This window comes from Ceratina calcarata, unplaced genomic scaffold, assembly GCF_001652005.2.
Source record: "Ceratina calcarata isolate Rehan_Ccalc_2016 unplaced genomic scaffold, ASM165200v1 scaffold428.2, whole genome shotgun sequence".
In the NCBI taxonomy this organism is placed as follows: Eukaryota; Metazoa; Arthropoda; class Insecta; order Hymenoptera; family Apidae; genus Ceratina; species Ceratina calcarata.
This window is the reverse complement of record NW_017166501.1, coordinates 230,339-245,831: the sequence shown is the minus strand read 5'-3', so window position 1 is coordinate 245,831 and position 15,493 is coordinate 230,339. Positions and strand designations below refer to the sequence as shown.

General features: G+C 39.0%; 1 protein-coding gene across 1 annotated transcript; it reads left to right on the top strand.

Annotated features, from left to right (window-relative positions):
* The first annotated feature begins 864 nt into the window (after nucleotides 1-864).
* On the top strand, nucleotides 865-15,317 carry LOC108626685 (uncharacterized). Its single transcript, XM_026815072.1, has 16 exons — nucleotides 865-1,650; nucleotides 1,716-1,924; nucleotides 1,996-4,517; nucleotides 4,580-4,713; nucleotides 4,792-5,001; nucleotides 5,075-5,232; nucleotides 5,655-5,712; nucleotides 5,831-6,151; nucleotides 6,907-7,041; nucleotides 7,121-7,316; nucleotides 7,388-7,542; nucleotides 7,613-7,845; nucleotides 8,015-8,323; nucleotides 8,403-8,536; nucleotides 8,623-11,923; nucleotides 12,006-15,317. Exons 1-16 carry the CDS (start codon nucleotides 865-867, stop codon nucleotides 13,234-13,236), a joined length of 10,092 nt encoding a protein of 3,363 aa, XP_026670873.1. The 3' UTR covers nucleotides 13,237-15,317.
* Nucleotides 15,318-15,493: the final 176 nt, after the last annotated feature.

Here is a 15,493-nt window from a genome sequence, read left to right as displayed (position 1 = left end):
AGACAGGTATATAATCGTGCAGCGAAGATTTTTTTATATAAGCAAATAAATGTCTTGTCTATTTCTAGTCATATCTTTTAATCGAATTGAATCTGGATACGTGTAATTAAAAATTAATTTACCTAACATTACCAATTCTTGTACATTGAGTTCATGTAACACCTTAGTCGATATTTTTCTTTTCTTGCATTTCGGTATTAATTCAGGTGCACCCAAGCCGCGTAATATTGTCGCTGTTTGATTAGTAAAATCACCTGGATCGCAAGAAATATTCATTTCAAATGACATTCTTAATAAAGACTTTGTAGTTTCGATACACGTGTATTAATTTTCATAATACAATACAAATTCTTGATATTTCACAGGAAAAGTACACTCTAATTTATACAGTTTTTGTGTAGCTTGCGAATCCACAAATATTTACATTATTTGTAAACACAGACACTGCTTCCAGTGTGCTTCCCCTAGTGCTTCCAGCAATTTATATGAGATTGAATTAAATCTCCAGTTATCTCTATCCTAAAGTTCCTACGCGACGTGAGATATATATACCATGAACATGAACCTATGTATATATAGTATATGCTAGTTTCGCGCCAAATTTGTTGACCAAAACACGTAGAACGTAACGTAGAAGTATTTGGTGTCAGTGTCATTTATGATTTATTTTACGAATGTTCTCTGACGAAATTTTACACAATTTTTACTTTATTTACGTATTTAAATGAAGGAACTTCAACCACGCATGACAATTCACTTAATCAAACTTGAAACTTCCACCACGTGTGATAAATCAGGCTTGAAAAACTTGTATTTTCAGAAGTATAATTATCGAAGAAAAGAAGGTTTTAATAAATTATAACAATGGACAGTGCCGAAAATGAATCAAACGTACAATGCGAGCTTAGACAATCAGGATTTGTGAAGGAATTGGAAAATCACAAGGAAGAGAGGGATCTATCCTATGAAATGAAAATTTGTTCTAATAATGAGCACACTACGACTGACAAAACTTTAGAAACTGAGGATGAGGCACTTGTTCTGAAAAGTAGTGGGTCGAATACTGAAGTTAATAATTTTGGCACTGATAACAGTGAAGGAGTGGTATGTAACAAAATAAGAGAAAAAGAGCTTGAGCAGGTAGACAAAAGACAGAACAATGATTTAGACAGTGAAACAGACACTGATATATCTAATAAGGATAAACATGAACAATCTTCCGATCGCGAGAATAAAAGACTTGAAAACATTAATGTTAGCAATAAGAAACTTAGGATTGTGAACAGCGACTCAGAAGATGAAGAAATATTTTCTAGATCAAGTAAGAAGGAACCTGTCCGCGATGAATCGGAAAGTGAAATATCAGATTCTGAACAGGAGAGTAAATCTAGAAAGCAGTCAAAGAATACAAGAATTATTAACAAATTCTTTGACAGTGATTCCAATGACAGTATTGGCAGTGACACTGAAGGAACAGCTTCGAACAAAGTTGTTTCACAGATGAAAAGTAGATTTCAATCTTTAATAGATTCAGAATCAGAAGAGGATGATCAAGAAGGAAGACAGGATGAAGAGCCTTTGAGTCCTGATATGTATAATAAGAAAACGAAGAAGCATAAAAGTGAAAGTTCAAAACCTGAAAAGAAAAAAGTAGGTGGAGTATTTACTTTTGGCTTAGTTTTATACAACATTATACTACATATTTAATATCACAGCTTTCAGTAAGAGCTTCTAAAGAGGAAGCCATGAAACAAATAAAAAGTGAGACTCAACGTCTGATAAGAGAGTCAAGGATTTCGCTTCCATATCACAGGCCAAAACAAAGGACATTGCAAGAATTTTTAAGCAGGAAAAAGGTAATGTCAGTTCTTCCAAAAGCACCTACAATGGCAGCCAAATTGAAGATGTCCTCTGCCATTGTCGAGTAAGTATTTCTCTTAGTTAAAATATCTATTAAATATTATTATATTCAAATCAAATCTTTTTCTTCTTAAGTGAAATGTTAAAAGAAAAAGAGAAAGAAGCAGAAGTGTTTTACAAGTCCTCCGATTCAGAGGAAGAAGAAGGCTGTGTTCTAAAAAAAAATAAAGAGGAGATGAATGCAACATGCATACAGGAGGCGAAAAAGGATAACGTTTCCCGAAAATTGTTTACGGAAGATGATTCAACAGGAACTGAAAGTAATGATGAGAGGGATAATACAAATGTGATGGATGTTACTTTAACCGAACCTGTAGAAATAAATAGAGAAAATATAAATGAGGAACAAGTAAGTAGAGAACGCGTGCCGAAGTTTCTTGAGGATGATACTTCGTCTAAATTAATTAGTAAGGATAATTTAATTATATTTGAAAGTGCTAAAGAAGCGGATAGTGAAAGTGCAATGGATATAACTTTAACTGAAATAGCTGAAATTGAAGATAATAAAAAAATAGTAAACGACGAAGTAGATACAAGTGACTTCGCAACAATAGAAAGTCATTCCAAGCTCGAGATAATTCCGAAAACAGTTGATTTGTTACAAAAACATGCCTCTGATAATGAAACAGCAGACGTAATTGAAACCGATAAACAGAGTTCAGAAAATTTGAACAAAGAATCGACAGCCTCGACTTCGAAAGTGAGCGAGGATTATGCAAACATGATCAAATTATCATTGGGAGTAGACACAGATGAATCCGACGATTATAAGGAATATGGATTGCCACCACCGAAGTTCGATGACTCGCCGAATATTAATCAGAATAAGACCTTGTGGAACATGAAACCTAAATTAAGAGGCAATCCAGGCACACTGATAGACTTAACGAGCGATGTCAGGCCGTCTAAGAAAGGGATAGACGATTTGATAGACCGATTTGTACATAAACATTCAAAAGCCAATGAGCGCGTTAAGGAGACTAACGTTACGACTGTACAAGTGAAAGAATCTCCTAACGGCATGTCAATAGTTAAAGAAACGCTTCCGTATCGATTGCCAAACACAGTAGAAGAAGATCCGAAGTTGAACAAGCCGGGAGCGAAGTTAGTGAAATTGAAAGAAGAATTGAAGCATAAAATGGCATTAAAGCGTGACGAAGAATGGAAGCTGAGAGAACAAGAAATGAAGGAGCAAGAAATAGAGTGGAACGAAAGCATAAACGAAGAAGATAGTTTCACTGAAGTTTATTCACCGAGTACAGAATCTCACAAAAGCGACGAAGATGAACCGATAGAGGATGACGTGCATATGAAGAAAGAAAAGAAGAAAAGGAGCGCGTTTATAGACTATGAAGCTGAAGTCAGTGAGGATGACATCGAAAACGATACCGATGACATCGAGGACGAAGATGAAGACGATGCACAAGAGGAAAAGCTCGGCTTGGAAGACGAAGATGAAGATGAGGACAGTGATACTAATGAGCAGAATAAAACGTTTAAACGTATCATAGTACCCTTAGAAGAGGATTCAAGATCTTCGATGATTGACAGTGATAAAAATGATCGTGAAGATAATCTTCCTCGAACCACGTCGCTGAACATGTTTCGTAGAAACAGCAACGAAAGCGAAAGTAATATTTCAATTTCTCAAGTTCCGAAAACAATTCAGACGCCACAAACTAAATCCAATAGCTTCAGTCTTGTCTCTCCCGCGACACAATTGACAGCGTTAAACGCGTATGTAGAAGATGGAGAGACTCCTAAAAAGGGGAAACAGATCAGCCACGGATTCGATTCCATTGCAAGGCTGATTAATACTCAAGAAGATGTCCTAGATGAAGATCTCATAGGTTTATGTTCCGGCAAATTTCCTGAGAGTAAATTCGGTCTGAACTTTACGAAAGAAACCAACGTTAGCGACTCCCAATTATTGGACATATGTTCAGGAAAGTTTACTACGCAGCCAAACAACGATATGAATTTAGTTGACAGTTTAAACGAGGCACCTCAGAATATGCAAATCTCAGAGGAAAAGTCTGGTAAGAAACGAGAAGAACAGTTAAAGGAGAAGACGCCTTGTCATAAGTTCCGAGTTTTATCTTCCGACGAAGAAGATGCAGCGGAAGAAATTAAACGATCAAAGAAGAAGAAAAAGGTGATACAATTAAATGTGTCTGAAGATGAGGAAGAAAATGGCTCCGCAGCGAGTAGCGAGGATGAAGAGGTCGAAGAAGAAATCGATGATGAGAGATTTATAGATTACGATTCGGATGAGAATGAAATAATTGTACCAAAGAAGAATATTAAAGAGTATGCAGCTAAATTTTTAGAGGAGGAGGCTGAGCTCAGTGAAAGCGACGGAGGTGAAGTTTCTGCGGACGAAGATGAACAGGAGTTAGATAAATTTGAAGTGGAAGATGGAGACGATGAAGACATCGATGAGGCACAAGTGAAAGATCAAGTAGGGAAGCTTCATATGAGGCAGCTGCTGGACGAGGACCAAAGAGAAGTGAAAATGCTCCAGGATTTATTATTCGAAGACGGAGATTTGTACAGTGAAACTGGGAGGGAAAGAAAATTCAGATGGAGAAATATAGGTATGAGACTGTACATAAAAATTCAGTGCACCATAAATTATCATTAATCTCCTATTTAACAGATAAACAGGATGATAACAATGATCTTCAACCATTGGAGGAGAAAGATGGCTTGCTGGATCTATCAGACAATGAGGAGGAAGTGAATTGGCGTAAAATGAGATACGAAAGGGAAAAGTTTTTAGCAGAAAAGAAGGTGGTGAAATAAATTTCGACGAAAGAAAATGACAAGATTTATGTTTCAATAATGACAATCAAACTTTTCTGGCAACAGGCAAGTTCAGGTACTGAGATCGAAGACACTTTAAACAGTCAAATATTTAAAGTTGGCATGAAGATTGTAAAGAAAAGGCGTATTGACGAGAACCGAAAAGAAGAAACTTTGGTAGAAACAATCGATTCTAAAGTGGAGTCAAGAATGCCTCGTACTATAGCAGAAATGATAAATGCTACAAAATTTGGTGATAAAACACACGTGATACATGTAAGTTCTTCAGAGATATTTATCGTTACAGCTTAAAAAATAAAAGTTATTAATATGAAACTGATTATTTCAGACTGCTATGAAGAAGCATTCGTTTCTTGCAAGAGGAGAAAAATCGTTAGAGCGTTTGGCCTCTTTAGCCAAACAAAGGTCTGCACCGCTACCTTCCTTAAAAAGGAAGAATTTTGTTTTTGCACATGTTGATTTGAACACAGAGAATGCTGATAACTCGTAAGCATGGAAATGTACATCGAAACGTCTAATAGATATAAGTTAATGTAAGATTTGTTATAAAACCTTATGTAATTTTATTGTACAGTTTTTTAAATTAAAGTATAAAAACCAATACAAGTTTAAGTCTGACTATATCTGTAACTGGATCCCTCAGTAGAATAATTATTAGATATAGGAATTCTTGTATCTGTCAATAATTCGTTAAAGGTTAACAATGAAAGATAAATCTGTTCCACGTACTCTTAACTGCTTCCAAAGAATTTAAGAAAAGACCATAACCAGATGATGGTAAACCAATCGGATCGTGAATCAGTCTGGCAGTAAGTATTATTGAGAATCCACAATGAACAGTTCAGGGGATCGATTCCATATGAACTGGACCTTATATAAAACGAAAATACAATTCGTCGTTTGTTAAGTGTCGAAAAATCGGTGGATAATTTTGAGGAAAGTGACGGATACTTCGAAGTATGGAGGGTACGGATGAAATGGAGGAGGTCGTGCACGATCGGAGCGACGAAACAAGTGCCTGTGTACAAGATGGCGGTGACCGGGGCATTTGCTGTCGTGAAAATCGTCAGGAAGTAGCCCGTAAACGGAAGCCGTGCGGTGTCGCAGCAAGCCGTGGATCCCCGCTCCGGAGGATGTGATCCGAGGGAGAACGAGAAGAAGGCCGAGTCCGGGCCAAACGAGCCTTTTTCAGTTTCACTGCCACGAGGGACACCGGATTATCCAACATCCTCGGGCCAGTATCGCCACCGTCTTCGTGGCCACGCCGACGATGGAGTCCAGGGAACGCTACCAGGAGCTCTGCAGACTTTGTGCATCCTACGACGCCGTCAAGATGGACATCTTCGGTCAGGAGGGCAAGAACAGACAGCTCGTTGACAAAATACAAGCCTGTCTGCCGTTTAAGGTTCACTCAGTTTTCCTCTTTTCCACGATTACGTTTCTCGTCGACAGAATGCGTCGATCTCCCGATGCCTTCTGTGCATTCGACGCTTGTCGAATATATTAACATTTCGACAGTTAACTTTCGTCTATTTATCTACACGGTTGTCAAAAGTATTTTCGCTTTTATCAATGTTTTGTTTTCGCGGAGTATACGATTGATTCGTTCGACAGTTCGGTTTACGTCTTCGTTTCTTCAAGTTTGATCAATTTTTCCATTTCATCGAACGTCTCTGTTAATAATTTTTTTATTATTCGTTGTTTAATATGAATTTTAACTTCAGCTTCTTTATTAATAGAAAACTATGTTGAATTTTTGATATTTTTTTTATTAAACGTGTCGTACTTTCGCTTTCGCCTCAATCGTGTTTTGTTTCGTATTTCTTTTTTTTTTCAATGAAATAAATACGTGACGGTGACTGTATAACTCGTGTTTCACAGGTAGTAAATATACATCGTATTATTTTACGATGTTGTATTTGGCATTAAAACACAACATATTGTGTTTACTTGATATTACATAATTTTCAACAGCATTTTCAGCTTTGAAATAATTTCTCTGTATTATATTTAATGTCTTTATCATTAAAGGAAAATTTCATGATGCCCTTTCAATGATTTTATTAATGAGAGACGTATGCCAAATAATATCTTGTAAAAATATAAATATTAAATATTCGCTAAACTACGTTCTTTTCCATATCGAGTATTTCATTTCAGATTGCTGAAGATGATCGACTACCAAAATGCCTCTGTTATCGTTGCATGTACAATTTGGAAAATTTCTACGATTTTCGAACAGCATGCGTCAATGCAGTGGCCCTCCTGGAGAGGTGTCTACCACCCTCAGAATTGGTAAAATTCAAGTTAGTTAAATCGTGTGACCGAAAATCGTTCTTATTATAAAAAACAAACTTCCTTGGTAATCATTTAGAATGGAAATGTTACAACCACCTTGGCATGTAACGATTCAGAGCTCTTTGAAAGAAGGGAGAGTATACCACTGTTGATACCAGAGGCTCCCATTGTGAATCCCAATGCTGCCTTAGGCACGCCACCCAGATTGAATTCTGATGGGGAAGCGGACCACGATGTTGAAGACATGGTTGACAACAGTGGAACAGACGAAGGTACTTGTTGAATTTGATCATGGTTTCCTTTAAAACTGGGGGAAAATTGTATTTCTGTACATTCCTCGAAGGAACGATGATGGATGACAACGACGATCATCGTTCGGAAGAATATGAGTTGGATATGGAAACGAATCCCAGCGATTTCTTGGAAATGACCTCGATAGTTGCGGAAGAGCCTGAAGAGTCAGAATTGAGGCAGCAGAAGTTTGTCAACTTAGCCGAGGTATTATATTTGCACACTGAAGTAAACGAGAAACCCAATTATTTGGATTTGATGATATCGTTTATTACAGCAGTCTCAACAACAACACGAGGTTTACGTTTGTTCCTTATGCGATAAAGCATTTAGCTCGAAGGGCCATTTATCCTTGCACGCACGTATTCACGTGGGTGCCGGCGATGTGATCGGTGAAAAAGTCCTCACAGACGATCATACGTCGTATAAAAGGCCGTATCAGTGCGATCTCTGTCACAAATCTTATTCCACCGCGAAGCATCGTTGGGGACACGTTTCCACGACTCACAGGTACAAATTCGCTTGTCCATGATCCAAGCAAAAGATGGAAATAATTCTAGAGGATGACTAATAGCGGTCGCTCGGTGAAACATTAGGTTTCTAATAGAAATGTATGATACGTAATTTAAGTCATAACGAGGGCGACTATAATAATAATCGTGATAATTATTTGTATTAGAGGACATCCGGCAGTGACCTGCGGTTATTGTTCGCGGATCTATTCGACCCGAACGAATTTAGAAGAACATATAAAATCGCGTCACGCAGGCCTTCCAGCACCTACGGAAATTCAACCGGACAATAGATGCCAGTGCAACGTATGCGGGAAGATTTGTACAGATATCGTAGAACTAAATAATCACGGTAAAATTTGTGGAGGACAGAGATTTGATACGCCAACGAAAAACGAAACAATTAGTGATAATAAAATTCTGGACAGCTCTGAAGCATCTAGCATTGCTAGCGATGATGATATCAAGGACTACAGGTAAGCTGCATTTTACTGGAATACTAAACTTCAGCGATCTAATGATAGTTGCTTTATGATATGCATTGTACATTTTTAGAAACGCGGAAGCAAAGTTAGCAAAGAATCCTCAGTTGACAATTTTAAAGCAAGCATTAACAAAAGGAGAGTCTCTTAAACGAGATTTCGAAGATAAATATATGAACTGCAAGCCAAACAAATATCTCAAAACAGGTAAATGCAACGATTATACTTGTTAAGCTAACAATGTTTCAATGTGCTTTAATCGTTTTTCCCGTTTTTCCCGTTTTACTTGATAGAACACACCGATGCTCAAAATTCCAAGAAGTGGTACTGCGAATCTTGTCCTCAAGCGTTTTCGTCGGTAGAAGACTTAAAAGAACACGAAGCTGTTCACGATGCGGACAAGCCGTTTATTTGCATCCTGTGTAGAAAGGATTTTGTGCTTAAGTCTTCCCTGAGCAGGCACATTCAAACTTTGCATGGCATCGATCCAGCTCCGATCGTAGAAAGCGACAAATGTTTGAAGAGGTTCTTACCAGGTTGGAATGAATCCATAGATTTTGATTCATACGAAGGTAAGATGGCCTTGCCGTTATCTCCGAACGCGAACATAGAGAACGAAGAAGAGCACGAGAGCGGACAAGAGAACCTTATCGAAATCGAGACCGTGTTCGTCTGCGAAGTTTGTACCCGCGATTTCAATGACCGCGCGTCCCTCTGGCTCCACATCCGCGCTACTCACAAAGAATTCGCTGCGTTCGCTTGCGGCGTTTGCCTAAAGATTTGCGCGGACAACACGCAACTTCTCAACCACGTTAGCTTGTATCACGGTGGCTCGAAATTATTGCTGTCCGAGCAAAGAAGATACAGTTGTACCATTTGCGGCCGGCAGCACGACTCTAGGAAAAAATTGATCACCCACGTGTCGATACACAACCTGGATCAAAGCTATGATCCTGCGACTTTTGTCCAGTTGAACACTAATTATTACGGGGAAAGTATGAACGGTAATGAAACCGCGGAACAAATGCTCGATTTTGAAGAAGATATGGACAAAGTGGATTGTCACATCTGTTATAAATCATTTCCTACCGAAGATCATTTAATAAGACATCAGAGGAACGCGCACAAGTCGGAGCCATTGGTACCAACGGGTGATTTAAATTCGCCGAATATGAACGGAGGAAACCGGGCTCAGTATCATCTGTTCTTTGTTTGCGAACTCTGTGGCAGTTCTCATCCGAGCAAATGGGAACGTTGGTTACACGTCAGTTCTACGCACGAAGACGAGCCGAGCATAAAATGCGACCGCGAGGATTGCGGTAAAATCTTCGCTACGAAGTCTCTCCGAAACGATCACACTCAACATCATGCGATTCAAGGCTCGTCGCCTAACACCTGCGAGATTTGCGGCAAGCTTTGGGGCAGCAGAGTCGATTACTGGAAACACGTGATGGGCGTTCACTCGGACACCGTACCATTAATCTGCGGCGTTTGTTTAAAAGTGTTCCCGAACGTATTGCAACTAAGCAATCACGTGAAGTCGAAACACTGGCCGCTGACGAACGGCGATTTTAGTTGCGACATTTGCGGCAGGCCGTATTCGAATAAATCTAAAATGTCCAGGCACAGGAAGATTCACGGATTCGATGATAATTATGATAATGGAAACGAGGACAACAGCGAGAACAAAATCGATGGAGGAACGAAGGAGCCGGAACTGCGTTGCGAGCTCTGCACGGATATGGTGTTTGCTACTTTAGAAAAATTATGCAATCACAGGCGGATGGTGCACGGTCTGTTCCCCTGCGATCTATGCAACAAGTATTATGGAAGAACCTCGCATTTATGGAAACATGTAAATAGAGTTCATAAGGGCCACGCAGACATAACTTGTCCATACTGCATGAAGACCAGTGCGTCGAAAGATCATCTAGCGGCGCACATCTCTAAGATCCATCGATACGAACACGATTCCGCAAATGGTAGCACTACGTACAAGAACGAAGAAGTCAATTTGCACTACTGTGAAAAGTGCAACAAGGGATTCCACAAACGATACCTCTTACGTAGACACATGAAAGGATGTCAAAATTATAGGAAAGATCCAAGCGCGTTATTAACGAGATGCAGAGCCTGTGAGAGAATATTCAAAGATCGTGCGAGTTTACAGAAACACATTGAAAATCATCATAGCACGTATACTTGCCATCTCTGCGAGGAAACGGTCACTTCGAAATTGGGAATCATGACGCATAATCGAATGAAACATATGAATCATCCGGATTTGACGTGTAACTTTGGTTCCTGTAAAAAGTTATTCAGGACTCAGGAAGATTTAGAATCTCACAAGAAAGATCATAGGTATCACACGACTCCAAATGTCTGTGACTACTGCGGTGACACTGTGGAGAATAAATTGAAACTGAAAATGCACGTACTGTCGCTTCATCGCAATGAGATCGGCGTTTCCTGCGGAGTGTGTTTAATTCCGATGAGAGACCCGAAAGAGCTCAAGAACCACGTAGAGAATGTACATTCCATGGTATTAACGAAACCCAATACGTGTCAAGTCTGCGGCAAACAATATGCTTCCAAGTGGAAGGCGTTCGATCACACGAAAAAGTGTCACGGGAAAGTGTTTTCGACCTGCAAGCAGTGTCTAGCCGTTTTCACAGATAAATCGTCAATCATCGAACATTATCAAGCAATACACAATATTACTCAAGATCAACTTCCCGCGTTAGAAACTAGATTCGAAATAATTGGTAGGAGGCCTCCTGCCGACATGGGCTCTCCCCCTAGAAGTGTTAAAGACGAGCCGGATGATTCTGAATATTTTGTTGACATGTTATACGAGGATCCGAACGAGGAGAAGCAGTCCCCGTCGCGCACTTTTAGTTGCGAAATGTGTCCCGAAATGCTCGTGAATGGCGATGCTCTCGCGGTACATTATCTAAAGGTACACAACACAGACCCGGTGCCGATATTCGAACGATTGCCGCCGGAAGAACTGAAAAGAGTAATGGGCAAGATAAAATTCTATTGTAAAAATTGCTTACAACAATTTTACACGAAGACGTTGTACTGGACCCACGTCGAAACTTGCAAACCAATCATACGGCTGGACGAATTGTTTCCTAATCAAATCGAGAAGTTGAGAAGAGATGGTCTCTTGAAAAATAATAATTTGATCAAGAACGAAGAAGAGCCCGCGTCGAATTTGAACATCCCCGATTTCAATCTGTTCGAGGGTATAAATCTCCAGTTATCGGGTCAGAGGCCTCTTCCCAATCTTATGCCGCTACCGCAGAGGACGAAGTCGACGATGAAATGTTCGAGGAAAGACTCCAGGAAAGTGTACGACGAATCGACGAATACGGAGTGTGCCTGTGAGGTGTGCGGAAAACAGTGGCCAGCGAAGAAGCATTTGTGGCAACACCTGATCCGTTTCCATCGCACGGAAGCTGCGGTCACTTGCGGAGTGTGTCTGAAACTTTGTAAGGACTATGATGATCTCTCGGAGCATTTGAAAGCCGCGCATGAGGCGATCCTTTCAACCGAAGGAAATAATTTCACGTGCAAAATTTGTGGCAGGTATCGTATCTGAATTTATTTGATCATCGTATCGCCGATTTCTATACAATGATATAACTTTGTATGATTTTATGTTTTTCAGATATCACAACGCGCGCAGTAAATTGTTATTGCATACGAGCATTCACATCGGCCACGCGGGTACTAGCACTTGGTGTCCGAAGTGCAGGAAGAATATCACGGACGAGAGTGTTCACGCTTGCACCGAGAAAATTGAAGAAGCGGAACAACTGCAGAATAACGAAAAGGCAGAGGGAAGTCTGATAGCTGATGATGGAATGATCGAAGAGGTGGAGGAAGGCGAGTTTGAATCCGAAGCGGAAGAGGACGAAGAAGAGAACATAGAATCCGATGCGGAGGAATCTGAAAGTGGTGGTAGCAGTACCGAGGTCGAAGAAGAGAACGAATCGGAGGGTGAATCCAGAGCGACTGGAGAGGTCACATATAATTCTGAGAGTGAAGATTCGCAAGAGGAGATAGACAATTTGGAAATCGGTCAGACTAATATGCAACACTACCTTCTAGGTCATCTTCAAGAAACTAAGAACGCTGAAGCTGAAAAACATGCAGATTTATCCGACGACGACGACGACGAGCCTCCTGTCCTTAGTCCCATGATGCCTATGCTCGCTGAGAACACGCCTGCAGGGCAGTCAGCAAGCCACCAATTTAGTCCCTCGGCTGGGAACAAAGAGGAGTTCTCTCCGAAACCTATAAACCTCTATGAAAATCATCTACCCAACAACAAATCTTCTAAATTCGAGCCTGAGGCATTCGTGAATCGCAGTGACGAAGATACTGAGGACACGAAAAACGAGTCTGATGAAAATTCCGTCGAAGACAACGAAGAAATTGAGGAGTACGAAGAGAACGAGGATGTCGAAGCTAACGAGCAAAACGAAGACGAATTGGATGAGGAGATGGAATTTGAAGAGAGCGAAGAAATCGAGGCAGATCGTGAAGATAACGAGCAAGTCGAGGCTAATCGAGAGAACGATGAATTCGAGAAAACGAAAGATGACGATAGGAACGATGAGACGGTAGAGGAATCGGAAGATGTCAACCAGAACGCGGAGATGGATGAATTAGGAGGGGTCGATGGAAATGAAGTAGAAGATTCAGATCAAGAAGAAGGTGACGATGCCGAATCGATCGATCTAGAAAGAGCAGTAATTATGATGGATGATGGAGATCAATTGGTGATACAGCAGGAAATGTTGGAGGACGACGGTAACGAGAACTCGAATGAAGAATTTGTTTATTCTACACTTAGGTACAGCACGGAAGAGGACAGTGAAGACGCTAGGAAATGAGTGCCAAATTGAGATTAAATAATTGAAGAGACTATATATATATATGTCGGAAGACAGAGTTGTTAAATATTGTTTGAGAAAGGACGAATACGTGGGAATGAGTTCAATGATGGTTAAACGCTGCTAGAGAAGTAGATATAATCTTGTTTTTTTTAAAGGTAGTTAATGTGAAATAACATTCACGAAGCGGATCGTTCATCGAATAGATCATCTGTGGTGAGTAAACTGAAATATGTATATTACATTTTACATTGTTTCGAATTTCGATTTTTACGAATTGTAAAAAAAGTAATTACATCTGGTTAACGACGTAGAAGTAATTACATTTTTTAGTTTCATCTCTAATTAACACAGCTCGTGAAATGTTCACGTATTCTAAAACAAAATGAAACATAAAATTGTCGTGAAAGATCGCTTTCTACCGGATAAGAAGTGCAGATAAATTATTGCATGATATGTACCTTTGAAGTTATTCGAATTCATACGGATGATGCGACACATTGTAAATACGTTAGATTAAGCGATGAAAAGTAGCTTTCGCAGATTTTATGATAGGGGACCGTTTTATCATTATATCCAGAGCTGAAAAGATGTATAGGAAACAGTGAGAAGGAAAGAATTTGTGTAATGATAATAATGTTGTGACCTCAGAGTTGACGAAGCGGGATATAAAATAGACGAATTCAAAGCCTCGATGCAGATGAGCGATGTTTCTTTTTTTGTTTTACAATTAAATTGACAAAGATCAACATGCGATCGTCGCAGTTGACGCTCGGTAAAAATCGCTCGTCTGTATCAGTCCTAAAGCGATTCCAAATTCACGGGGAAGATATAATAAACGAACAGTCTCTAATGCTACTAGGCATGTTATTTAAGTTTTTATCAACTCTCGATATCATTGATTGCATGGGGCAATAAATTCGACTTTGAAAGACTTTGAAATCTGGAATTCGATCGTCTCGATATTTTCCATTCAAACTTAAAAATAATAACTCCTATTCATTAAAGAAATTTTGTTTGGATAGAAAAAAATAGTACAAAGATAGCAATATATAATCTACGATAAAGTTAGACGTATAATTCGCGTTACTGAATTTGCTACAAACTTTTATCATTTCATATTTAATATTAAACGAAGCTAAGTAATGGAAACATTATCTTTTAAGTATATGGAATTTAGCACACTTTTGGCTGGCAGTATAACTAATACGTTGTACTGTTCTACGTATTTATTTTACGTGTTCCATTATTCTTATTATCGTTATTGCATCCACTATTTTTAGACGTTATATTAATATCGATTCGATTGAATTTGGAGAAGGGAATTTTTAAAAAAGACGAAAGGATGATTGAGAAAAAGCAACTCGTAGTGTATATAGTAGTCGTGTAAGTAATATTTCGTGTACAGTTAATACTATGCAAAAACACGTGTGTATGCGTGCGTGATGGGTGAGCATGATTGTGCGACAGAAAGGGAAGGCCAGCTTCTACATATGTATTAATTTTCTACCACCGTACGTTTAAGAAACTGATAATCAGTTCTATTTTCCAATAAAATGTATAGTATAATAGCTTACGCAAAAAAAGTACGCGAACAAGTATAACCTCTATTATCGAGGTATCAGCCAAAATATCGAGTACTTAGTTTTCTGTTCTTAACAAAAATTAGTAAGTACCAACGTGAATTGACTAGCTGATTTTAATATGTACAATTAAACTTGTTAATTGCAACGCACTGCACGAAAGACGTTCCGTCAGCCACCTTGGAATTCGTGTATAACGTATAATTAGCGTACGACATTTCTCTTTTCATTTTTATTGCATCGTTCTAATAAGCAGCGTCAATTCAGATAGAAACGAACCAAAACTTGTACGTCTCATTTATTATGTTCCATTAGATGACTTTCGTTCGATACTGAGTTTGAGTTTCTTATTCGTTTTCTGTTTCTTTTATTAATTAAATATTTACTTATTTATTGGAGCATTCGCTTCGTTCCGAGCGAGTTAGTGCGTAAGATACAAGAAAGTGACGTTTCGCATTTAACGTTTGTAACGACTACAATAAAAATTTGATAAACCGATCACGCGATCCATTGAACTTATTTTACTCCTAAACGAAATTGGATCGTTCGAATTTTTGAAGTATCACGAAGTTTATATATAATATTGTAGTTAATACAATTCTGTTGCATGTGAGAGAGAAAGGAATTACTATGAATCTAAGACTTGTATTGAGAACACGCCGCTTTAATATGTA